Source organism: Psammomys obesus, unplaced genomic scaffold, assembly GCF_907164565.1.
Source record: "Psammomys obesus unplaced genomic scaffold, mPsaObe1.curated_primary_1811, whole genome shotgun sequence".
Lineage (NCBI taxonomy): Eukaryota > Metazoa > Chordata > Mammalia > Rodentia > Muridae > Psammomys > Psammomys obesus.
Genome location: NW_026596079.1, coordinates 4,545,515 through 4,570,353, shown reverse-complemented (window position 1 = coordinate 4,570,353; position 24,839 = coordinate 4,545,515). Strand labels below are relative to the sequence as shown.

The 24,839-nt window shown below is 44.7% G+C and overlaps 1 protein-coding gene across 1 annotated transcript in view; it reads right to left on the bottom strand.

The window, feature by feature from the left end:
* Positions 1 to 24,839, bottom strand: part of Col22a1 (collagen type XXII alpha 1 chain) — a 211,613-nt gene that overhangs the window by 153,412 nt on the left and 33,362 nt on the right. Inside the window, exons 6-12 of the mRNA XM_055626482.1 lie at positions 21,929 to 22,204; positions 17,327 to 17,407; positions 16,121 to 16,237; positions 11,785 to 11,829; positions 10,455 to 10,517; positions 8,916 to 8,954; positions 22 to 75 (exon numbers count right to left, since the gene is read on the bottom strand). Of these exons, the coding sequence (XP_055482457.1) occupies positions 22 to 75; positions 8,916 to 8,954; positions 10,455 to 10,517; positions 11,785 to 11,829; positions 16,121 to 16,237; positions 17,327 to 17,407; positions 21,929 to 22,204 (675 nt within the window). The remainder of the gene's footprint in view (positions 1 to 21; positions 76 to 8,915; positions 8,955 to 10,454; positions 10,518 to 11,784; positions 11,830 to 16,120; positions 16,238 to 17,326; positions 17,408 to 21,928; positions 22,205 to 24,839) is intronic.

The window sequence follows — 24,839 nt, the reverse complement described above, 5'->3', positions numbered from 1 at the left end:
AGTGGTGAAAACAGAACTTACTCTCATGCCTTTACTGCCGTCTCTTCCAGGGGGCCCAGGTGGGCCCAGGGATCCCTAGAAAGAAAGAGAATACCAGTCAGCATAGGATAAAGACAGAAATGTGTTAGTGGAGAATGCATCAGGCAGGCGGAAGAGGCTTGACCAAGAGAACAGGTTCCTTTACCGTGACTGTTTCTGTAACTTCAAGTATGCTCTGTTGACAACAGTTCTCCATGCTATCTTTGCTTACAAAACCTTTTCATAGACAAATGCAGGGACAGCAGTGACACAGAGCACATGGAGAGATGGGCATCAGCCCCTGGGAACCTCAAGAAGAAACCCGAGTCCCGTATAGAATACACAGAAGTTGCTGTTAAACAGTGGCTAGGGCCAGGCTACTGTGCCAGGTTACTTTTACCATGGGCTCAGAGAAGTTCCAGGGTTAATCACACATGCTGAACAAAAAGCGGGAGCAAAGACAGACTTTGGTCAGCAAGTTTTATATCTATCTGGCATTTGGGGAAAATGAAAGAGTTCCATTGCTCTCCAGGTTCATTTGTCTATCCTGACATGAGTACATTTAGGTGCACGTCTAACAGGCAAAGTTCAAGAGGAAGGGTTGATCTGAATGAACACTGAGTGTTTCTATGGTCAGTCATTTTCTAGGACACGGGATCCCTGTGGACTGTCATCATCATCTTCCCTGGGGGAGTGCCACCATGGCAAGGTGGCTTCCTTGGCTTCCATTTACCCATCAGAAAAATGGGGAGAAGACACCTTATTTGGTTCCCCGGGGATAGGAGGGGCTAATCTCTTCAGGTAGGGGTGAGTCCTGAACAGACCAAGCTTTGGCTCAATGCAAATGATTAACCATGATTAGGTCTTTCAAGAAAGAACCATCAGCAATAGTAAATCTGATATAGTAAAGAAACAACAAAGACACTGCGGCCCTGGTCCATGGTTACTGTATGTTTACCATGAGTCCAGTACTAGGTGCTCTGCATGCATCTCTGAATGTAACTCGTCACCACAGTCAACATTAATCTGCATTTCACTTAGCTCATGAAATGACAGCACAGGAAGGTGAAATATTTTGCCCAAAGCCACAGTATTTACTGTGGAGAGCTTGACTCAGGCCCCCAGAGAATGCCTTTCCACTTCTGCCACAGCATCTGCACACACATCAGGCCAACAGATTGCTTCACAATCCTACAGACCAAATACTATTACCCTCACTCTATATATGATCATCATGAAGCATAGGGTGGTCTCTCAGGACCCTCCAGAAACCCACATGGCAAGATGAGAAAGGATGGAAGAGTCACTGCCTTAGTATGCCATCATAGTGCCCTCTCATCAGAAATACTCCAGTCCCTTTACATCATAAGAGGTAGAATATCAGTGCAGGGCCAAGAGGCTGAAATGGGGGTCAAGCACAGAAGGAGATCAACACTCCATGTGCTCCAGCTGTCTCCAAGGCACATGTTCCAGATCCCCACCTTTCCCTGTTCATCCATTGGAAGTACCCCAGCCTCCTTAACTAGTTTATATCCCTCTATCCTATAATTAAGTCAAAGGTTTTCCAAAAGAATAAGTACTTCCTCTTAGAAATTTCCCTCCAGGTTTCACTTAGAATGAGGTCTATCTGGACACTTAGCGCAGAGTTCACCCAACACACTGGTTACCCACTTGAAATAGCATGTCCTTTGAAAGATCAGCCTGTCTTCTGGCTTCTACAGGTTTGGATACCTGCAGCTGAAAGCTGGGAAGAGGTGTCAGATGGGCTCCTGCCTTGGGAATACAGGTGAAGACAGCTGGGGCACAGCTGGTCCAAGGGGCATCTAATAAAGGAAGCCAGGCTGATAACAGTGACAATGCCAGAGAGAATTCAGGAGAGTTCCAGAACCTTTGCCTATCCTCACAGTTGTCTCTTTTCTGGCTTGTTGGTTCTATTACACAGGCACCCAGAGGAGGCCCTCATGACTCTGACCCTTCCATTATCTTGAAACTCTGAGATAGGAAAACAAGAGGACATTTCCAGTGCCTGATACAGCACAAGGACTATGCAGACGGTCCCTGGGTATCAACCCTTTCTAGAGCCCTTTGGCTTTTAAGGGAGGCTACAACAAACCCCTCTTTGTATAATAAATACTGAAGGATTATTTTCTAAGTCAGATATGTACTAACTCCTCCCCTCTAACATATATGAGTTTGTGTGCGCTATTTTAATTTTTTTCAAATTAAAATTTATCATTTTTCCCTCTTCCTTTCATCTCTCCAACTCTTCCAATGTAGCCCACCTCACTTTTTCTCAAATTTATGGCTTCTGTTTCTTTGTTACATAAATATATCTGATTGTACTTGTGTGTATGTGTGTATGTGTGTGTGTTCCTTAAAACCTGCTCAGTCTATACAATGTTACTTGTATGTATGTGATTTCAGGGCTGATCATTTGATGTTGGAAGGCTTATCTCTGGGGAAGACAATTTCTCCCACTCCCAGCATTCCTTGTTTGCCTGTTGTTCTTCATTTAGGCTTGAGGCTCTATAAGTTTCGCCCCTCCCATGTTAGCATGTCTACTGGTGATATCCTTGTTTAGGTCTTGTTTATGCAGCTACACTGATCAGACCTTTGTGGGTGCAGCTTGTCTGAGATTTCTAGGAGATGCAATTTCACAGCAAGCTTCCTGGAATCTGGCTCTTAGAATCCTCTCTTCCTTAATGACCCCCTAGCCTTAGGTGCAGAAGCTGTGTTACAGATGCATCATTTGGAATTGGGTGCCACTAAATCACCTCTCTGTGTTCTGATCTCTTGTGGTCTATTGTGATGGTCTCCAGTAAGATAACCAAGCCAGAAAAACTCACCTAGCCTGAGCAATTTCCATCCTGAACTCAAGTTATCATGAGATCCAGATCTTTCATTATATGGACCCATTCTTAGGAAAAGCAAAGCCGAATGGGCCCAGATACATCTTTCATGTTCTAGGGCCCTATAATCTGACACCATAAAATACTGCCTTGCCAACACAGTATGCCTTCCAAAGTGTTACACATAGATTCACCTCCAGATGCCCTGGGAGTCTGTGAAAAGAAAAAAAAAAATCACAGCCTGAACCAAGCTGTTAATGTGCCATGAAGATTATCACTGAATTTCTCCCATCCTTAATCTCCTTGTTTGTAAGATAGCTGCATGCTGCTTTCAGATATGAATGCACACATATTTTATATACTACAAAATATTTTAGAAGCTGAGAATATATCTCGATGGTAAACACTTGCCTGACACATGGAAAGCCATGAGCTTGACCACTAGCTTGCAAGATCGATTGATCTATCTATCTATCTATCTATCTATCTATCTATCTATCTATCTATCTATCTATCTATCTATCTACCAGTCTGTCCCCTGTTGAAAACTAACAATGTTTCCTTCTCCATGCTTAACAAACTGACCAGCTAAGAATGTGAAGACAAGAGGTCTGAGAATTAAAGTTAGCTTGGATATACAATGAAACCCTACCCCCCCCCACACACACCCAAATAAAATAAAAATTTAAAAAAATATATAGCTGCCACAACCACAAAGAGAGTCAATAAAAAGTGAAGAAATGGAGGCTGCCCTGGAATTGGTAATGTCGGCACAGGAAGACTTCCAAAAGAAAGTTATTGGATTTCCACAATAAAGTGTCCAATAATACTTCAAACCAGAGCAGGCAACGTAGGGAAAGAAAAAACAAGCAAGAGAAAGGTCTGGACTTCCATGTGTCCTTTGTGGTCTGTTAGCTTAGCAGGGCAGCACAGTCCCTCCCCAAGTCTGACTGCCTATGTCCTATTAGGGTTCATATGTTGAAACCTAACCCCATGCAGCAGAATACAAGGTCAGGACCCTTAGGAAGTGAAACTACAAGTCTCACAAAAGAGGCCCAGGGAAGATGGTCGATTTCTGCCATGTCAGGACATAGCCATATCTGCCATTTATGAAGTACACATCCTTCAGCTGACACCGACTGCAGGCATTGCCTTCCCAGACTTCTCAGTCTTTACACAGTGATCAATACATTTATGTTGTATAAGAATTAGCTATTTATGGTTGACAGATGCTGAAAGAAGAGCAGCCATTGGTAGGTTCCTCATACCCCAATGGATGACGCCATATCTGTATGCATATGGGTAGAATTAATTGGACTCAGTGGATTAAAATGGATGGATGGATGGATGGATGGATGGATGGATGGATGGATGGATAAAGGTTGGAGGGAGATGTGTGATAGGAAGATCCTGGAAAGAGTGGACATAATCAGCATACATTGTATACATATATAAAAAATTCAAAGAATAAATTAAAATTTACCCCACCCCCTTTTTTATAGCAGCAGTATTGAGCTAAAATATGTTTCCTCCTGTGTCTTGAATGCTTCTTCCTGTGTCTATTCACTGCAGAAGGCATGATACTGGGAGGAATCCTGCTACTGGTCCAAGGGTGGCCAGGTAATGCTTTCAAGACAGGAAACTTCAAACCAAGCAAGGTGTTACTGCCATTTCGCCTGGGCTTTCTAAGCTTACACAGTTTACCTTTTAAAGAGTAATTCATCACTTGGTCTGTTTGAAAAAAATTGCAAATGGATAGTGTACATACATCCATTGAAATAAGATATCTAAGGCTGCTGGGAAAAAGGTATTCCCAATTCCATGCCTAAAATTCTGACCCAGATTTGCAGCTTCGACTCCAAGTCTAGACTTTGACTTCTCTGTCCCATAGTTATTCAAAAGACAATATCTAGCAAGACGTTACTCATACACCTCCATCCAGTTGTCAGCATCCCAAGCCTTGGGGACTTCAGCACTTCACTGAGCACGTGTAGTTTCTGGATGGAAGATGTCTCTTGCTCTCTTGGAAAGCTGACTGCCTCGGCTCATTTCTAAATGCTTCCAGCTAGAGGAACTATGCCCAGTGCTATTCTTCATCCATCTGCCAGCACACATGCCAAGAGAGAAAAGTATTAGAAACATTCTAGACAGTGGCCCTCAAAGTGAGAGGATCTTGGGCCGGCACTTACAGTACTGCCTGGAACCTACATAGGCAGCCATGTTCCCTAACCCACAACAATGTTAACGAATGAGATACTCCAGGATCTGACTAGTTGATTTAATAAATCTTTCAGGTTGTTCTTTGCTGGCTTAAGCACAGACAAATACAGACTATGGAGTGAGACAACATGATCTCATACCCAACCTCCGCCACATACACTGGTAAAATCACCAGTTCCCAGGTTCACTGTAAAATAAGGACAAGAAGGTCCAACTCAAAAGTTAAGCTAAAAGGTGTATGAAGAATCCTGGGAGTAAGGGCTTATAAATGCGTGATCCTACCATTACTTTTAGATGTCATGTGACTTGTTTTATATACACTGAAGAAAGGACTGGACCTCTACACTGGCACCTTTGTGATCTTTTCAGCGAACACTCCCTCAGATTTCTGGGGTCTTAGAGGCTGCAGAATTCCTTTTGGGGTAAAGAGGGTGGAGCACAGGAGTGCTCTGGCATTCTACATCTGCCAACCTCTGAGGAGAAGAACTTATTAGTGTTAAGGGTATAAAAGATGTCATTTGGTATTAAAAATGGAACACCACTGGTGTAAGAGTAATTATCCATAATGCTCACGAGCTCTTTCCAAAAATATAAGTCATTTATTTTCATTAGTTCATTTAATCCTTGTAAAAATCCCATCTGGTTCTAGTATTATTATATTTGCCAAGCCACAGAGAAGAAAAGCGAGGATTACAGAGGTGAAGTCATGGTCCCTTGTCACGCAGCTGCTAAGTTGGTGAGCTATGGGCCTAGGACCCAGTGAGTCTGTGCCTAAGATTCTCCCACTTAACCTTGCCTAACACAGTCTGGGAATCCAACATTTACCTTTCCCATGTAGGCTCTCAACCTCTGGCTTGAAGCCCTTCATCTTATGATTCGGCAAGCACCTGAGTGTCAGATGAAGGGAAAGGGAAAATTGATGACTTCCTCTATTCCTTTTCAGCCCTGGCCTCTGAGATTCTTGAAGCTAAATGTCTTCAAGGTGCCCTTCAGCACCACAGATAGTTCCTAATGTGCCTTTGTTTATTCTTTCAGCATTTGCCTTCAGCCTGCAAGACTATGTGAAAGCATACAAACAGTCCAACTAATTTTCTTAAATCTTTTAATTTTTGTAAAAGTAGAAGAAACTTGGTTATAGATTTCTAACTCAATAACCATGTAATAATGCACAAGCACAATAATAAAATGGCACTAATTAACTTCAAAGTTTCATACAAATATAATTTGCATCTTCCTGTTTAAAAGCTCCATAATGAAATCGACATGGAAAACAAGCTGATTTATATACAGAACTGTTTTAAGAGCCAAGAATTCTGACATACCAACATTTCATTCAGAAAGGGACAGTGAGTGAATGGACATGTGTGTACCAGAGATCCACAGCTTCCGGTGCAATAGCCTACCTGCTCTATTATCTTGGACACAGCCTAGACTCCCTCAGAATGTTTGAAAATTAAACACTGGATTGTGTTGAAAAGATAATCAAGAGGTGGTGTCACGAGCTTTACCATTACAAGCTACTGTGTCTCTAGACAATGTGCAACCAGCATCATAGACAAAAACCATCAGAACTGGTCAACAAATATGCATAGCTGCCAAAGCTAACAATACCTTCCGCTTCCAGAGAGAAACAGAAAATTAAAGGTGTACCCATTAATCCTTTCTCGGACACTCCTTGAGAGACCTGTTGTCCACTCAGCTGGAGAACTTGAAACAACAGTAAGCTGAGTTACATATATCTTACAGAATGTTTTGAAAAGTGACAAAATACTCTATTTCTGGCCATTAATTATTTCCCTAATCATGATTTTGCGGTGTGAGACTGGACTGCATTATTCACGTGTAATTTTCATTCTGTAACCTGACTTCATCCTTTGTTTCTAGTCACATACATAAATTATTCACGTGTGTTTCTAGCCTCGCTTATAAAGTCTGCTCGGGCATGTAAGCATGCGTTTCTTAATGCTTCTTAGAGTATGAACACAGAAAGGAAAGTTCTGATGGGCACTCCCTAGGACCTCTTCCATATTTGTATAGGTCAGATCCTGGATGACATAATCATCCCTATTCAAGGGGCTGACATAACCCATCCCAGGGCACAGCGGCATAGGATCTGCTCCCATTAGAACCGGAGCTCCAGTGACATCAGTGACATGTGCACCATGAAGTCTCACAGATGTCTCTCAAGGGCAACTGCGTCATTCTGAACACATTAATAATGAACTAAGAGCCACTAGTGATGTGTCAATGTCGCATTAGGGAAAAGAGAAGCAATTCCTCTTGGAGTGATTTAACTAAGAGCAAGCCCATATTTGATTCCTTGACTTCTCTCTCTCTCCCTGTGTTTTCTGCCGTTCCCTGTCTGTTGTATTAATCTGAATCTATGCCTGCCTGCCTTTTGTCTAGTGAATTTGTCTGTGCCTGTGTGTGTGTCTAACAAAGGGCTTTGTTCTGCATTTATTCAACAGTACAGAAAGCATCACTGGGTTGGGAATGGTATACTTTACAGAGGTCTTAAACAGAGTTTTACAAGGGATGAAGTTACTGACTCCAGCTGGCTCCAAATGCTATCAGCGATGTTTGTATGCTGTCTTTAACATTAAATATGGATATTCATTTTATATGGCTTCAATGTATTTTCTGTTTTCCACATTTAATACCATAACATGCACACACACAAAATGAATTACTCTGGGCCAGGAGCATAGGGGGAAAAATATCAAGTCTAAGATCACAGCTATATATTAGCTTAGGTTGTAAAAAAAAAAAAAACTGATTATATGGGAAATCCGAGGCAAGTAAGATAAGTTGTTACAGTCTCCTCTTAAAGGCAGGTTAAACAGGCTGATCATTCAGCAGGATGGCAGTCTTAAGTGATCTGAAAGTGTATTATTAAGTTAGTTTGTGAGGTCCTAGCAAAAGTTTCAGTCCTTTAGAATATAAGAGGTGTTTTCAGAATAATGGGAATATGTTGCCACAGGCAGTGAGTGAAGTGGCATGCTTAATGGCTCTTTGCCTTCATGTCTTTATCGATGGCCATCTTAAGGGTTTCCTTAGAGAGTGAGTTGCACATCCCCCAAGGTCTGCTCTGCTGTGGCTGTTATGTGGGAAGGAAACAGGCTAGAACTCTCATAGCTGGGGAACAGCTCAGCCCTGCCACACGTTCCAGTCCCCTGGCTGTCCTGTCCAATCACCCACATCAGCTCTATCTCTCAACTCCCCCCCCCCACCCCATTTAAGTCAGGTCTTGACTTATTCGCAAATTCCTCTGGACAGTCCCCTCTCGGATCTATGTTCTTCTTGCTATTTGAGCAACTTTGGCCTCCTGATCACACAGATACTTTCCACTGGTTCCTTATCACAGCACAGAAAGCCTAAACATACTTTGATATCTGATGTCCTACCTGGTGGTCCTCAGGTAGTTTCTCTGGTTCTTCCTCCATTTTGGCTGAGAACCAGAAGGCACTCTCTGCCCTAAACAAGACCTCCTCCTGTTATGCACTCTACTGGGGAGTCCTACCCAGGCCTCCACTTGTCCGGCACTGTTAGACTGACTGGCCAGTTCTTCAGTAGACTGTTCTTTGGACCCCCAAAACACTTGTTTTCTGCTTTTCACTTCTCTCAAACACCATTTCCTAACCCCACCTGCTCTCCCTTCCTGCTGTGTCTATATTTGTTTCTACCACCCAGCTCAGGGGCCACACAGAAGCCAGGCCTACAGCCAAGGGGCTTCTCCCTATTCACATCCATGCAAGGATAACATAGCTATACACACCTCCCACAAATCCACCCTTGAGCCCTGGAGAAATGCAATAAATGGGGGCTCACCTTCTCACCCTTTTCTCCTTGGATGAAGGGTCCTCTTCCCTAGAGAAGGAAAGCAGAAGTCAAAGCTTTACTGAGGGGACATCTCTGTGGTGTGGCATTACCCAGAAGTTCAAGCAACTGGATAGTATCTCCCAAACTCTGCCTGGCACCTCTGAAAGAGATGCGGCTCTTACTCACTCAATGTGGGTTCTCATAAGTGTCTTCTCATTTAATTTTCCAATAATCTAACATTATAGATGTTATTTTTGTTATTTTCATAACAGCCTTATCTGGATATAATTTGCATACCATATAATTCACCTTTTATAAAAACATCTGCTCCCCCTTCCCATTCCCAGTACTAGACAGACACTAAGCAGGTTTCTTTTGTAAGCAGCTGTAATAATGTCTACTCAATGATTGCCTGCTCTCACTCAGCAAAGCCCAAGGTTCACCCATGTTGTACCCCATAGCACAATTTCCCTTGTTGCAGACTAATATGGGAATGTACAGACACAGCACACTTAACTTACTCATCCTTTTTACTACGGTCACTGGGCTGTTTCTACTTTATTAGATCTAGAAGACTATGCTCCCAGAGGCCCCAAGAAGCAATGTGGAAAGGCTCCCATTTTGCTGTATCGCTGGTTGCTCTGGCTTTCATTTGGAGTGAAGTATGCAAGGTTTTAGCCACTTTGTCCATTTATCCTTTGAATTCTACCAATTGTGTGCCATGCATCTTGAGGTTATGTTGTTGGTTGCTTATGTTTTTAGTATATACCTTAAAGAAACTTTAAAGAACTGACTTTTCTATCCAAAAGTCTCTCTCTCTCTCTCTCTCTCTCTCTCTCTCTCTCTCTCTCTTTTTAAAAAAACTGTTCTGTTCTAAGGTCCATTTTTGTCTGACAACAGTATGATCATTCCAGGTTTTTTTTCTAATTTCAAAATGTATATTTTCAATCCCCTCTTCTATGTGTATCTGTGTCTCTGACTGCATGTGTATGTTTAAGTACACATGCCTGTAGTCTTGATGGGTATAGAACTCAGGGCCTTGTGTCTGCTAGGCAAGCACCTTACTACCGAGCCACGCTTCCAGTTCCCTATTTGTATTCTTGAATGTATAACTCCTCTAGACAGGATAGTAATCAGACATTTTTATACCCTGTCTGAAAGACTGCTTTATAGTTGATCTACTTAACACACTTGTTAATAATGCTACCATTGACAAAAGTAGATGTATATCCATTAGCATAATCATGTGAGTGTCCAAAGTAAAGGGGACACTACAAAATAACTAGTTTCACGCATCAGAAGGGTACTGCTTTGGAAGAACAAAATTCTAGAGATGGACAGAGTGAAAAGCAAGGGGAAAGAATACTATGGCCATGTCCAGTAGAGAAGGCTTCATCCCAAGGCTTAGACGCACTCAGTGCATGCATTCACCAGGCTGTCAGCCCACATTGCTGATCAATATGACCAGGCCGGGATGCAAGGGGGTGCCCTGGGCCTCCCACATCAGCCATGTGATCCATCGATATGAGAAAGCAGCATCTGACTTACAGTGTCTCCTTTCTCTCCCTTGGGGCCAGGAGCACCCATTAGTCCAACAGGTCCTGAATCTCCCTGAGGAGTTAAAAACAAAAGGAGTGTTAGGTCAGATCCTCCCCAAAGCTCTCCTTGACTTCCATACTCACAGGCTGCCCACAGCCAACTTTGCCCCAGTGCCCCAGAAGAACTGAAGTCATCCTGGGTGAGTGCATCATGAAGTCACCTGTCCTACCTTGAAAGGAAATGAAGCACCTAAGTTAAATTCCCTCACATTTCTTGACTTGATTCACAAATCAATGGGCCCTGCCAGACCTGAGCATTTGCATACAGGGCCTTTGTGTGAATGCTGAAACCATCCTTTATCCTGGTGTCAGCCTGATGCAGAGAAGATGTGTACAAATAGCATGGCATATAAATTCAAACTCAAGAAAGGCAGGAAGCAGTAAGAATGAGAGACAGAAAGCACAAGGTAGGATGGGACGAGGAGGTGATATGGAGAGGAGAGGAGAGGAGTACAGTGTTCATATATGATGAGAAAATTCTACACGCAGAAGGAACACGCAGAAGCAGAGGAGCAACGAGGCACAGCTGTCTCTATGTCTTTGCCACTGTACTCAGTCCCAGACAAGGTATGAGATGTGCAAAAGTAAAGAAGCCCATGCATTGATCATTGGTACCTCCCACCCATCAATGTTCCAAGACCAAAACATTGATGGAGAAGGTAGCATGCTGGAGAATGGGGGAGGAGTAAGAGGCTGTGTGCAACCAAGGATAGAGTACTATACGAGAGCATGTGGCTTTGTGCAATTGCTGAGTTTGCAAACTTTGTGCTCAAGGAATTTATGCACTTTACACAATTTAAATATTTCCTAAAGGCAGAGTAAGGTGATGGATCACTGTGAGTTTGAGGCCAGCCTGGTCTACAAAGCGAGTCCAGGGCAGCCAAGGCTACACAAAGAAACCCTGTCTTGAAAAACCAGAATAAATACACAGACAGACAGACATATAATTCCTAAATCCCAAGTCTTAAATGCTTCTGGAACCAATCAACTTGCAAAGACTGATGAATTAACTGACTTGGGGAGTTGAGCCTGTTGGAGCACATGAGTTGTGGACCTGATCCTGGGCAATTCTGCCTTTCGTTCTATAAACTTTCAAGCTGAGAGGTGCAGTCCTGGGCAGGTCAGAGCCTCAAAGCTTGAACCTCATGTCATTTGTTTGTACTGCAGCACCAAAAACAGCTCCAAAGCAATTCTGAGGCTGCTGAGACAGTGATCTAACACACCCGGGCCATGCTTCCATGGAGGTTAAAGCAAGGAAACTATTCCATGCAAATACTGACCTTCTGACCAGGGAGTCCCACAGGACCAGCAAAGCCCCTTTCACCCTGCAGAAAGAAAGGCAAGAAAAAAACAATCAAGGCCATATGTTAAATCTCCCATCTCCCATATAAGCGAATCATCACTCCATGGGCTCTAAGACTAGTCTTATGCTAACTCAGGGTGGTCATAGAAATGAAGGGAAAACTGCTGAATTCAGCTGAGAGTCCTGTTCTCCAAATGCAAACCTATATGGACAACTTTCCCCATAATCTCTCAGTGCAGCCACTGGAAGAGCAAAGCTATAAACACACTCAGGAATAGAAAGGGAAATGGCCCGTGTTCCCCTTCATACACGGGAGCCAAAGATGTCACACACAAAAATCAGAGAGTAGAGCAGGGGTTCCAGGCTGGGAAGTCAGGAAATGAAGATAGCACTGGTCAAAGGGGTCAAGTTTCAGTTAGACAAAAATAAATTATAGGTATTTGAGATGACCAACGTTCATCTTGATTCACCATTCTGCATAAAAGAGGCAATTAGAGCATCTTTTTGTACCTTATAAATAAATAATATGATTTTTCATTAGGCAATAAAAATGAATAAAAACAAAATAATTTTATGAGCTGTTTTTTTTCTAAAGGTATAACTTAAAAGGGAAATGATGATACCTGTTGTCGATTTATGCTACAATTATTTACTGAAACGCCAAGCCTGACACGTCTAAAGCAATTTCTAGGCATAGACTGCATTCAAATTTTAAAAATGCATGAGATATTTTTAGTGTGTTTATACATGATCCATATGCTGTAGCCACCTCTAATATTGCCAAGCTAGAAAATAAACACATGGTTCTTATGTTATAAATACAGATAACAACACATTACTGGGCCATTTGCACCTGATCCCATCACTAAAAGCAATGAGCTAGAACTCCTGTTCTAGTTTGCTTTTCTGTTGCCAAAAAGCAACTTGGAGAGAAGAACATTTATTTCACCTTACACTTCCAGGTCACAGTCCATCAATGTGGAAAGTCAGGAAAAGAACACAAGCCTGAAGGCAGTTACTGAAGCCGAGACCAGGAAGGGATGCAGCTTGCTCTATCTATCTATCTATCTATCTATCTATCTATCTATCTATCTATCTATCTATCTATCTATCTATTTTGCATGACTGTTTTGCCTACAAGTGTGTCTGTGTACCTGGTACCGACAGAAGCCAGAAGAAGGTGTCAGCCATACTGGGACTGGACTTACAGATGGTTGTGATGTACCACAAGGATGCTAAGAACCATACCCTGGTCTTCTGGAAGAGCAGCCAGTGGTCTTAACCACTGAGCCATCTCCCTGGCCCTTTACCTTCCCTGCCACAACAACCATCAATCAACATCAATCATCAATCACATGCCCAATGGCTAACCTCATAGAGGCACTTCCTCAATTGAGGTCCCCTTTTCCAAAGACTGATTGGTATGACTCTGTTAATGGGTCCCCATTTACTTCAGAGCAATAACAAGTGTCCTCAGCATATGCCAGTGAGTATAAATACTTCTGTGTACTTAGGACCTCCTACAAAGTCCATCAGAGTGCCTTGGACACTGTTCATGTCTATCACCATGACTGATGACAATGATGTAAGCAGGGGCCCAAAGAAATAGTTGGCACCACATATCAACTGAAGTGAAAGACTTGAAAAGCTGGACACAAAGTGCCTACAGCCAGAACTCTGCTTCATAAAGAGGACTGTGACTCCATGGGCCTCATCCTGTGTTCTTACAGACACACAGATGCATTAGACAGGAGCCTCACCATCACAGGTGGGCAGGCCTATTTTCCAGATGGAGTGAGTAGGTCTTCTTGTTCACCTGTTCCTGAGAAGATGGTTAGGGTGACCCAGGTCTCAGGATCCCCTCTCCATAACTGCACAGCAGACCAAGACTTACAAAGGCCATTCTGCTGGTCTTAAAATTATAGCATGCAACACAGTGTGAAGGATATAGCAGGTGTTCATTGTCTATGGCCGGAAACGAAAACTGAAGACTTGAATAAAGGTATAAGTTATCAGGTGATGGCACCCAGAAAACGAGGCTGAGCATATTGAAAAGCTCAATCAATAGAGTCCCATTCTGTGAAGGGGATGTGAGAAAGTGTGCCATTCTCCCCCAACCCCATCTGTCCACCTACTATCCATCCATCTTTTCAGACTATGTATCCATCAGTTCAATCATTATGTAAGGGCTGCCTCTATGTCAAAATGTGCAGTAGCCCCCAGCACACAGGCAATATTCAATCTCGTCAACTGTATCTTAAGATTTTATAGAAGAAAAATAAAATCAAAGAAAATATTATTAGTCCAGTATGTATATCAAAGCCTGGGAAGAGAGAAAGGAATATATATATATATATATATATATATATATATATATTCATATATATATTTTGAATATATATATATTTTGAATATATATATATATATGTGAATATATATATATATATTCACATATATATTTCATATATATATATATGAAAAGATGGTTTTGGATAGTTATCGAATAGGAGTAAATGGCAAGGGAAGAAAGGAAGCATGGACACAGACACAGATACCATGCTCAGCAAAGAGTTGCTGACCATGCTTTGGAAGAAGAGCAAGTGTCAGCCAGAAAACGCTGCTCAAGGAAAGGAAAAGGTGTTTCATGCAGGTTTGGTATCTTCAAATGGCCAAAGGTGAGAGAGATGAAGGCCCCTGAAAGACACCAGCAGTTTTTAATCTGATGTTGTAACTGAGAGAGAGACTGAGACATGAGATTAGAAGCACTATATGAGATGTGTCACACAGGAGGGGAAGGAGTGGAGAGGGATCTGTAAACCATGCCAAGGAGGTCAGTGGAGAACCAAGCACTGGTGAGTTAGAGTGTAAGAAGACAAGTAGCAAACAGAGAGAATGGGATCCCCAGCAGGGACCTCATGAGACCCACCCAGACACAGGCCTGAATCCAAGGGAAAGAAAGCATTTGCTTGGTTGGGGTGGGTTTGGCTGTAACTCCTGTCTTTGCACAGTGTCAGGAGAGAAAACCTCCCCACCCCCTTTCTCATGGGAGCTCTACCAGAAAGTGGGACTCAGGAGGATGTGAGTTTAGACAGCTGCTTCTGAGACATTACTGGCAGGCAGAATGGATTTGTTCACAGGCTAAGGCAGCCTGAGCCTGAGCCTGCAGCCTCCCAGTCTGAGTGTGCTGGTCTTATGTCCTCACTGCTTCTTCCCTAACCTAGGCACTAGGCATGGAACGTCCTAATGCCACCTACAGCCTGAAAAAAAAAAAAAAATCAAAGCTCAACATATAACTAGTGTTTATCAAGTTGACCTAGTACATGGTAACTTCCCTTGACTAGGAGATCCTTAGTGACCCATGTCTTCCCAGGAGCCTGGCTCTCTGCATAGAATAAGAAGGGCTGGAGTGTGTGAGGGTAACAGTGAGGGGCAAAGGAAAGGGAATAGCTATATTGGCCAGACGTGTTACTGTTGCTCAGATATCCAGAAGTGTCTGATCCAGTTATCTTCATCTCTCATTTCACTTGGGTCTGGGTGTCGCTAGTAATCGCTAGTACTGGACAGAGCCTCACTGCCCTTCAGTGTGCTGGCGCCGTGCAGATGGGGACAACCACATGTAGTGGATTAAGACAATGGGGGGGGCAGTTCAGAAGCTCTTCACTAAGACTATCCCAGGACAGTCCTACTCCTTTCCAAGGTTGTTCTTTCTGCTCATAACAGTGTGGTGTGAGTGTGTGTGTGTGTGTGTGTGTGTGTGTGTGTGTGTGTGTGTGTGCGCGCGCGCATGCACGCTTGTGTCACCACTCTATAGACAAAAAGCAAATAAATGAAAGCCTTAGGTACACACAAAGAATTTAGTGTGTCTAGTGGAATGGAGGTATGAATTTCTGCAAGCATGAAGCACTTTGTAAAATTTAAAACACCCAAACCTTTACTCATAAACACACACACCCCACACACATAACTTCATATATTCAGGTTAGTGAGTGTAGCTAACAAAGCAAAGACAGTGTTGGCATAAGTAACAGCCACAGAGAGCCCAGGAACAGATTATTAGCTGCAGGAAAACATTAATTAGAGCTAAGCCTGAGAGTCTCTCTTCCCAGAATGCACAAAGGTGAAGGAACAGACATTTCAGGGAACACACAATGAACCGAAGGCCTCTGTGAGCCTGGGGCCATCCTGGTCTGGTAGGCCAGGTGTGATGGGAAGCTCCCACTTTGCCTCACTGTCAGAGTGGTCCTGCCAGCCAGCCTTGACTACTGCACTCAGCTTGGACCTGAGGGTAGACTATGGAACTGAGGGTGGACTACCTTTTCTCCAGCTGGGCATGAGCAGTTGATGGTCTTCAAGAATCCAATCTGTTCGCTGCCGGGGGTGGGCAGCTGTGGAGGTGCAGGTGGAGTCTCTGTCACCACAGTCACCTGGCACTGGAAGGAAAGGTCAAAGGGTCAGAATCTGAATATTCCCTGGTGAGAACCATAATCTCTGGGACTACGAAGGAACTGGACAGGCAAAGAAAACCTAGGAGCGCCTGAGGACAAATCTGACAGCAGGTCTCTAGCTTAACGTGGACAGGCTAGGCAGCCAAGCTCTAGACACTGGGCAGCTTGGCAACCTGGAGGAACCATTTCACTCCCTTGGCCTCAGTGTTGTTCCTGTAGGATGGAGACAAGGGTGTGTCCTTTATCAGCTTCTGAGAAGGAGGGAATGACATCACATGGGGAAACTTTCATCTTACAGTCTCATACCTATATAACTCCCTAGCCTTACCCCTCCTCTTTCTGCCTTCCCTATATTTTCTCAGCTTCTATTATCCCCCTTCTTTCCTTCCTTCCTTCTCCTTCTCTCTCTCTCCATACCCATGTCCAGGAACCTCCAGATCCCCAGCCCTGTGTGCTATAGGAGTGCTGAGAAGAGCACAGGAATGGAGCCCTTACTGTGTCCCTGAGCCTGGCACTGAGTATGGAGCTCACCTTTCAGCTCTAGGAAGCAGTCTCCATTCCAACCCCATTGTTCAAGCATAGCTTGGAACTGGGATTTGGTAGAAAAATGGGGAGAAAATGGGGTGTGAGAAGCGGGTGATGATGTCTTAGGGGAGCAGACCCTGTATACAGAGGCCTAGTGGGTCCAACTCTTGGCTCTGGAGTTATTAGTGTTCTGTCCATCCTGCTGCCTATCCTAAAGCATGGAAGTTCCCCCTCTGTAGGAGCAATGACTGCATCAGTCCATTGGTGACCTCCTTCTCAGGGCACCCTCCAACCTCTGCCTTCCACACTTTCCCAAAGCTGGGTCACATCACTTGGCTGGAAGCTTTGGGGCCACCCTGCTAAGCTTGGTTTCCCCCAACCCACACTGCATAAATGGTTAAAAGTGGAACATGAACCCAGAATCCTCCCCCCACAAACACACACTGGTGGCCAGTGTCACCCAGGTCCCAACTGCTAATTCCCGAACCCTGAACACCTCAGGATCCATATGCCACACGCATGCCCAGCCCACTCTACACGCCCGCTCACCGGACCCGATGGGATGTCACAGCAAGTCTCCAGCTCTGCGTGTCTCGAGTCACAGTAAATCACAATCCGCTGCAGGTCAAACTGGAAAGGAACGTGAGGAGAGAAGAAGGAACTGGAATCTCCATGCCATCAGACTGCCCTCTGGCTCTTGCAGTCTTTCCTAGCCTGTGCTGCACAGCCGGGCTGAATGGGGAAACTCCGCATTGTCTGAGTACCCAGCTTCCATGTAGAGAAAGTTGCCCTTGCATGGGAGGATCGAGGAAAGGGCTGAGCCCATGCACGCTTCCACTGTACATGCCTTAGCCTCAGCCATTCACACACTACACACACACTACATACACACACCCACACACACACACACACACACACACACACACACACACACACACACACACACACACACACACACACACACACACACACACACACACACACACACACACACACACACACACACACACACACACACACACACACACACACACACAGAGGCACACCTGCTCCTGTCCAGGTCACCACTGCTACAGGCAACATAGTACACTGACAATGGGACAGTTACTAGACTGAAAGCTCAGTATGTCCCTATTCTCACCCTTTGGTGGCATCTTCACACAGTAGCTTAAATAATTTTTGAGATAAATATCTACTGTGCCTTCTACTTTTAATACCCTCTACCTAAACTCAGAAACTTAAAACAAAAAGATCTCAAAATGTAAGAACATCAGGGTTAAACACACACATACAAGCACATGCACATGCACCCACACACATGAGCACACACACACACACACACACACACACACACATATGCGTTTCTCCACACTGAAGCCTGTGTACAGGGCAGCAAGCTGTAAAGTGACTGGAGACCTGGAATATGCCTGCTTTCTGCATCCCAGACTCTGGCCGTCAGAGACAGGTCTGCAGAGCCATTGCCTTGCACTCTAGCTGAGGATGCCGCACAGTAAATAAAATTCAGCAAATTTGGGCAGCAGCCCAGGCTCCAGCCCATAGTTCACCCTGCTTTCTGGCCAGCTCCCTTTTCAGGACTGACCCGGGCCTCTCCAAAAACTACACCCTCTTTCCCATGCATCCTGCCCTCACAGACCCACTGCCCAGAAAGATGGCTCCCTCCCAGTTTTCATAGGCAGAGTGCTCTCATCTTCCACCTTCCTCTCGCTGTCCAGGCTCAGGCTCACACCTCCCACTCCTCACCCTGTCTATCCATACAACAGCACCTGGCTTGTAGCACCACGGTGTATTTCCTCCTCTGTCCCTAACCTATTTCCTCGGCTACGACAAAATCTCTGCAGGACCTGGGGGACGAGGCTCTGCTCTCTCTTGTCCCCAGCTCTAGAGCAGCCCCTGACACAACAAGGATGTGGTCCAGGCAGATCATCAGTGGCTGAAAAAAAAAAAACAAAACCTGAACTTTAACAAGCAGAACTGGCAAATGAGGGTCTCTGCCTGTGTGGGGCTGGGATGTTTGCATGACTCCAGCCTTCTGCTTCTACCGCGTGCTCCTCAAAGCGCACCCCCTCATGCCACTTGACTCTCTTCAGATCTGCTCATGTCTATTTCATTCCCTGTTGAGACACCAAGGCAAACTGGAAGAAAAATGGCAGAATGCATATGCTTGATTTTGAGTAAGGCTGGCCTTCAGGAGAGGCCTGCTTTCTATGTTAGCTGTGGTCTACTGACTGCACCTGGGTCGTCAGAAAAGTCCCACCACCGCCTTTGATCCTTGTTACTCCAAGCGCTTTAACCCTTTCTGCCAACTCTTCCCAAGCTGCAGAATTTCTACACATTCTATCTTGGGCCTCATTCCTATCTGAGAGCCATACTCGGGTTCAAGCTACAGCAGCTAAAGATTCAACTATCTCCTGGGTCAGAACACAGTTCTGAGACCATATCCCACATACAGGCCCTCATTTAATGGCCCATTGCTAGCTTTGGCATGGAAACAGATCAGGAATGTCTGAAAACATGAGCTGGGGCCCACCAGGCTGAGTCTAGCATTCAGCCTAACTCGGCTATCATGAAGTCACCTCAATTCTCTGACCCTCCATTTGTCCTTCAATGAGATGATGTCACAGAGCTATAGGGGGGACTGGGGGACTCAGAGAGCACAGCACTTGTACCATCCCATACATCAAGCCTAGACAGGGTGAAGCTTTTCCCACTGTATCTAAATCCCCAAACCATACAGTCATAAGTATCCTAGTACATCCTGTTGGAAGGATATAAAGTATACTGACTTTTCCTCCAAGCATTTATCATAGAAACACAGCTATGGATGAATGTCAGAAGGCCCAAGATTCCTTGCATTTTGACACCAACAAACCTTTCTCACTGATACAGGGAAAGGAGGTAAATAAGAAATCTTCCTACTTAAAGCAACAGTCCAATTTTCCACACCCACAGTGTCAGATAAACAGGGATGCTTCTTGACTGACTATGATGGTCAAATTCAAAGGTCAAGGTAGCACCCAGACCTAGTACCTCAGAACAAATGACAAGCACAGAGCTGAGAGAGACACTGACCGCTGACCCCCTTGTGAATTTACAAATCGGAGCAGTACCTTCCATTTCTGTTCCTGACTCTGCCTCCTTAGTGTGACTAAGTGACATCACAGTACTACGACATGGCAGAGTAAGGCGCTTGGAGTTTACTATGACCTTACAAGGGGTCACTGCCCAGAGGCCAGCAGAGTCTGCACTAGGTGCACAAACCAAAATGAAAGGGCTCCACCATGGAGCGCTGGGCTGTTTCTGGTTCTTTACTTAAAAACTGGATCGTGGCTATTTATTTAGAGGATTTCCTGGTCTCACAGCAGTGAAGTGAACAGCCTGATAATGTTCACAAGGCTGATCCCTGCCAAGGAGGGAATATCACTTGGGTTTGCACTTCTAAGAGCCACTTTAAAGTGGTTGAGCAGATGTATGGCCAGTGGGAACTAAGCAAAAGGCAGGGTGCATGTTAGAGTGAATCCCTGGGTTCCTCAGCCCATAAAAACTACTCCTGGGACTCTAGCTGGAGACAGAGAAACAAGCAGGAGAGGGAAAGAGACACCTCGGGCTGGTGGAACGAGATAGAGGAAAGAGCCTCAGAGTCTCAGGGTTCTCCAGCAGATACCAGACTCAGAGCCTGGGCCTCACACCCGGAAACAACCCTCTCTATTCACTCCATGGGTCTGATAACTGCCAACTCGCCAGTACCAGCCCACTGTCTCAACAGTTGACTCTCCAAGAATCCCACTGGATTCCAGCCCCACACCCACTTTCTGCCCCTGAATATTGACCCAACTAAGATTGGACCTCTTCTATCTTTTTTCCCAGCAGGACTCTAATGAAATCTCAGGCCACCTCCTTCCCAAGCACCCTCTTTCGCCTTCCCAGGCACCCCTCTCTGCAACAGATAGAGCTTCCTCAGGTACAGCACTTGGGCACATTAGCATTTTTGGCCAGGTGTCACCTGCAGGCTGATTTCCAGGATCTATGCAGTTAGCCTTGGACTTGTTTCCCGACTCTCTCTTCCACCTGCTCCTCAAGCTCCTGCCCTCTGGCAATGCTGATTACAAACAGACATATTCTACCTTGTATCCTTTATTCTCTATGTATAAATTAACCTCCCCTAGGAATCTACCCTCATATCTCTCTCAGTGCTCCTCACAGCTATCACACCTTGATTAGTTTGGACAGCCAGCCTTAAGGTCCTATAATATATGGTGCCGGTATCTAGTGTGGCATTTACGTACCCAGACTGAATGATCTCAGTGAGTCTTCCTTCCATAGAAATCCTGGATCATTAAATTCACATACATTTTTTTTTTCCATTCGGGCTCAACATAACTGACAGTATATCAGACAGCCAACCTTATACAGATACTGAAAAGCAGCATCCACCATAATGGAATCTTCATTGCCTCCAAGAAGCTACTAAAACACACAGGAAAAACCAAATGGGTCTTATGCTGCTGCTGCTGCTGCTGCTGCTGCTGCTGCTCTGCTACTGGAATTAATATGGCCTGGAAGGACCAGGTTGCCATGTAAAGGATACAGGATTTAGGGCCTGCAAGCCCTCTGTATGCCTGTCCATTCCAGGATGGCGTGGCACCACCTAAATATGATTTGTGATTCTGTGTGCATTTGACTGAACTTATCAAAGTACTGTTGTCTCTTGGCACCCCTAGGAGCCCTTCCCATACCCAAATTCAACGATGCTCAAGCAAGCTCTTTATCTTAAAGATGACTGGTGTTTGCATGTCAATCTAGTGCTTCCTTGTAGGCACCAATATCACTAATGCCCAGCTGAGAGTCTAGCAAACGTAATGATCTCGATGTATATATAAAGAATGTCTGAATGAATGAGTGAGTGAGTGAGTTAATGAATGAACGAAGTATGAATGAATGCACGGGAAATTTGGACTCCACTATGCAGCTTTCCCAGTCAGAGACCTCCCTCCTCCTGGGAAAGTCCATGATGACGATTAATAAATAGATGATAAATTAGAGCTGCAGATGTGGGACACACTGAGGCATCTAGGTTCTGAAGTCCCTTCTGGTGGCCCTGGCACCGACTGCAAGAGCCACTCAAGTACTCACATCAATGGGCACACTGTCGTAGAGACGCTTGCCAATCACAGTCTTGCCCTGGATGGCGATGTTCTCCCTCTCCTCAATGGGCAGTGTCTGAACCAGCACGCAGTCAATGTAGAGGGACACATTCTGGGCCTGGATGCTTAGAGCCATCTTGTGCCAGTCACGGTCAAAGAGGTCATCAACCCGGGGGCCTCGGAAGACCACCCGTACGGCATCCTTCATGGCACCCACAGCATTGTACTCAACTGCCTTGTTCTCACCGTCCAGCCGAATAGAGACCTAAGGAGACAGGCACACGGAATCCTTGAACACCTACTACATTTCCTGAACTCATGGGACAAAGCATGGGTAGAAGTGGGGAGGGTGAGGTCTGTCCTGACAATGCAGACACATCCGACTATGACTCTCTCACCAGGATGCACAATGCTGTCTGGCCTGAGGCCAGTCAGGTGCCTTCCTAGGCCTTGATTTCTCCTGAGCAGGAGGGCATCAGTAAGCAGCTTGCAGGCTGCTCCAGTCTGGGTAGTAATATTGGCTGTGCTTATGCACCATAAAGAGGCCATGCACTCGGTGAGAGAGGAGGCTCCTGGGGCTTCCATGAGACTTCAAGATGACCAGGGAAGAAGGACTGAGGCACGACACCAATCAGAAATCTTAACTAGCTTCAGGGTTTTTTAGGACCCTACCCTACCTAATGGAGATGCCAAGTGTCAGTCTGAAGGCAGGCGGTTAACATATCTTGCCTCTCATCTAGAGTATTCAACTGAAGCTCTGTGAGAATGAGGCTTCTTGGTTGGTGAGGGCCTTGACTATCCCAGTTGCTCGTGTACACTCAGCCCTCTGCACAATCATCTGGCACAGAGAAAGGCCCTCAGGGTTGCCCAACCTTTACGCTCCTCTGGGATACAATGACCCCTTCAGAGTTCATGCTCAAGAAACCAACTCACACAAAAGTATCTCATAAGTACATTTACAATTTCCATAGTGGCCTGTGGCTTCACACAGGCCGCTTCTGCAAGGAGGTCACTTTTATTTGCTTGGGGGGGTGAATAGCTGTGTTTTCAACAATGTTCCCACTTCTGCATGTCCTCCAGCATGCTCACTGAACACACTTCATGTGAGAGGTAAGCCAGGTATCAAGAATGCAGCAGTGAATGGGTGGAGACTTGGACAGTTCATGAACATGGGGTCATCAATTAAGGTTAGTCTTCATCTGCCCTGACTTGGAACCCCCTGCCTGCCACCTCCTATGGTTGCTAATCCAGGCTTGCCTCAGCATGCCCTTGCTGGTTCCCACTCCTCTTCCCCACACCTCCTAACCATCCATCCTTTTATTTTATTTATTTTATTTATTTTATTTATTTTATTTTATTTTATTTTATTTTATTTTATTTTATTTTATTTTATTTTATTTTATTTTATTTAGTTCAGCAGGTTATATACTGCCTGATCCATACAAACCAGGAAGTCACCATGTCACTTTGGGGCTTTGTGACCTCAGGTTATTCAACTTCTCCGCACTGGTTCTTCACTTGTAAAATGGTATAATAGTGACACTTACATCAGAGGCTTGCTGAGGGTGAAGTAAATAAGTACACACGTAAGCACTTTGCCTCGTGTTTACATGCCAGGCACTGGTCTAAATTTTAATTGCAATAACTTAAGCAGGTAAGGTCTCAGATGGAGACTGAGGTCTTTTCTGATGATCCTGGGTTGCTTCCTGGTGCTCTGATACACAGTACTCACAGTGCAAGCCTGGTCTTCTCAGGTCTCTTTCTGGCTCAGCTGCCCTTCAATACAACCAAGCGGTACCTCAGTTTGTTTGTTTTTTATTGGCTCCCGTGCATACATATTGCAGGTGTGATAGGATAAATAGCTGAGAAGAACTGGCTCTAACCATCTAATACAGCACATATGGTGTGATTGTTTCATGAGTGACTAAAGTCCTCTATTTCTTCAGGGTAGTCTCACAGACCTCAGTCCTGGCCCTGACCATCTTTGGAGCTCCTTGAAGGCTTGGCATTTCCTCTGATATTTCTGTCTCTAGAACGAAAGAAAGCAAGCCAGGGAATCCACAGGCCCAATATGTATGATCACCAACACGAGATGAGTGACCTCCTAGGATCCACTTTAACTCTCAGATGTATCAGCAAATTGCAGTAGCTCTATTTCCGAGCTATATCCAAACTCGGATGACTCCATCAGGAGGGGGATAGAAGACATGGAAGACAGGAAGGACAAATCTCTGCAAGTGCCATAAAAGAAAAGACCCAGACTGTGGGGGCGGTGTGGCTCACACCACAAGAATGTAATGGCAGGTGCCCAGTCCTACCTTGTCAGACCAGAGAAACTGGAGAAGCAAATCTATGGTTAACAAGCATTGGTGGGTGGACAGGAATACAGAGCCGACAGTAGCCTGTCCATGCCTTCAGTCTCCCACACATAGGAAACTGGATCCCTCCACGATTAACACTGAAAATGAGTTTGCACCTCCATGTGACCACAGATGCTATGGGAGAGTTATCCAGCAGAACTAACAGGCCCAGACAGGCTTAGAATAAAAACACAGACTTGGGTCTTAACTGCTTGGGTTGAAGTCTCAGCTTCTGCTCTTATTGCCTGTGCAAACTCAGGTCAATTCCTAAGCCTCTCTGCGGCTATTTCTTATCCTGAGGTGGGAATAGTAAAACCAACCTATCTTCATGGTGATTAGGATGATGCGGTACATTAAGAATTGAGAGCCACTTGAACTATACTAAGAGCAGGTTTGTGTCAGTGAACCTTGAAGGACAATGCCAAGGTCTTCTTTGAGCACAGAAGAAGTCCGTTCTATTTTACTCTATTCTATTCTATTCTATTCTATTGTATTCTATTCTATTCTATTCTATTCTATTCTATTCTATTCTATTCTATT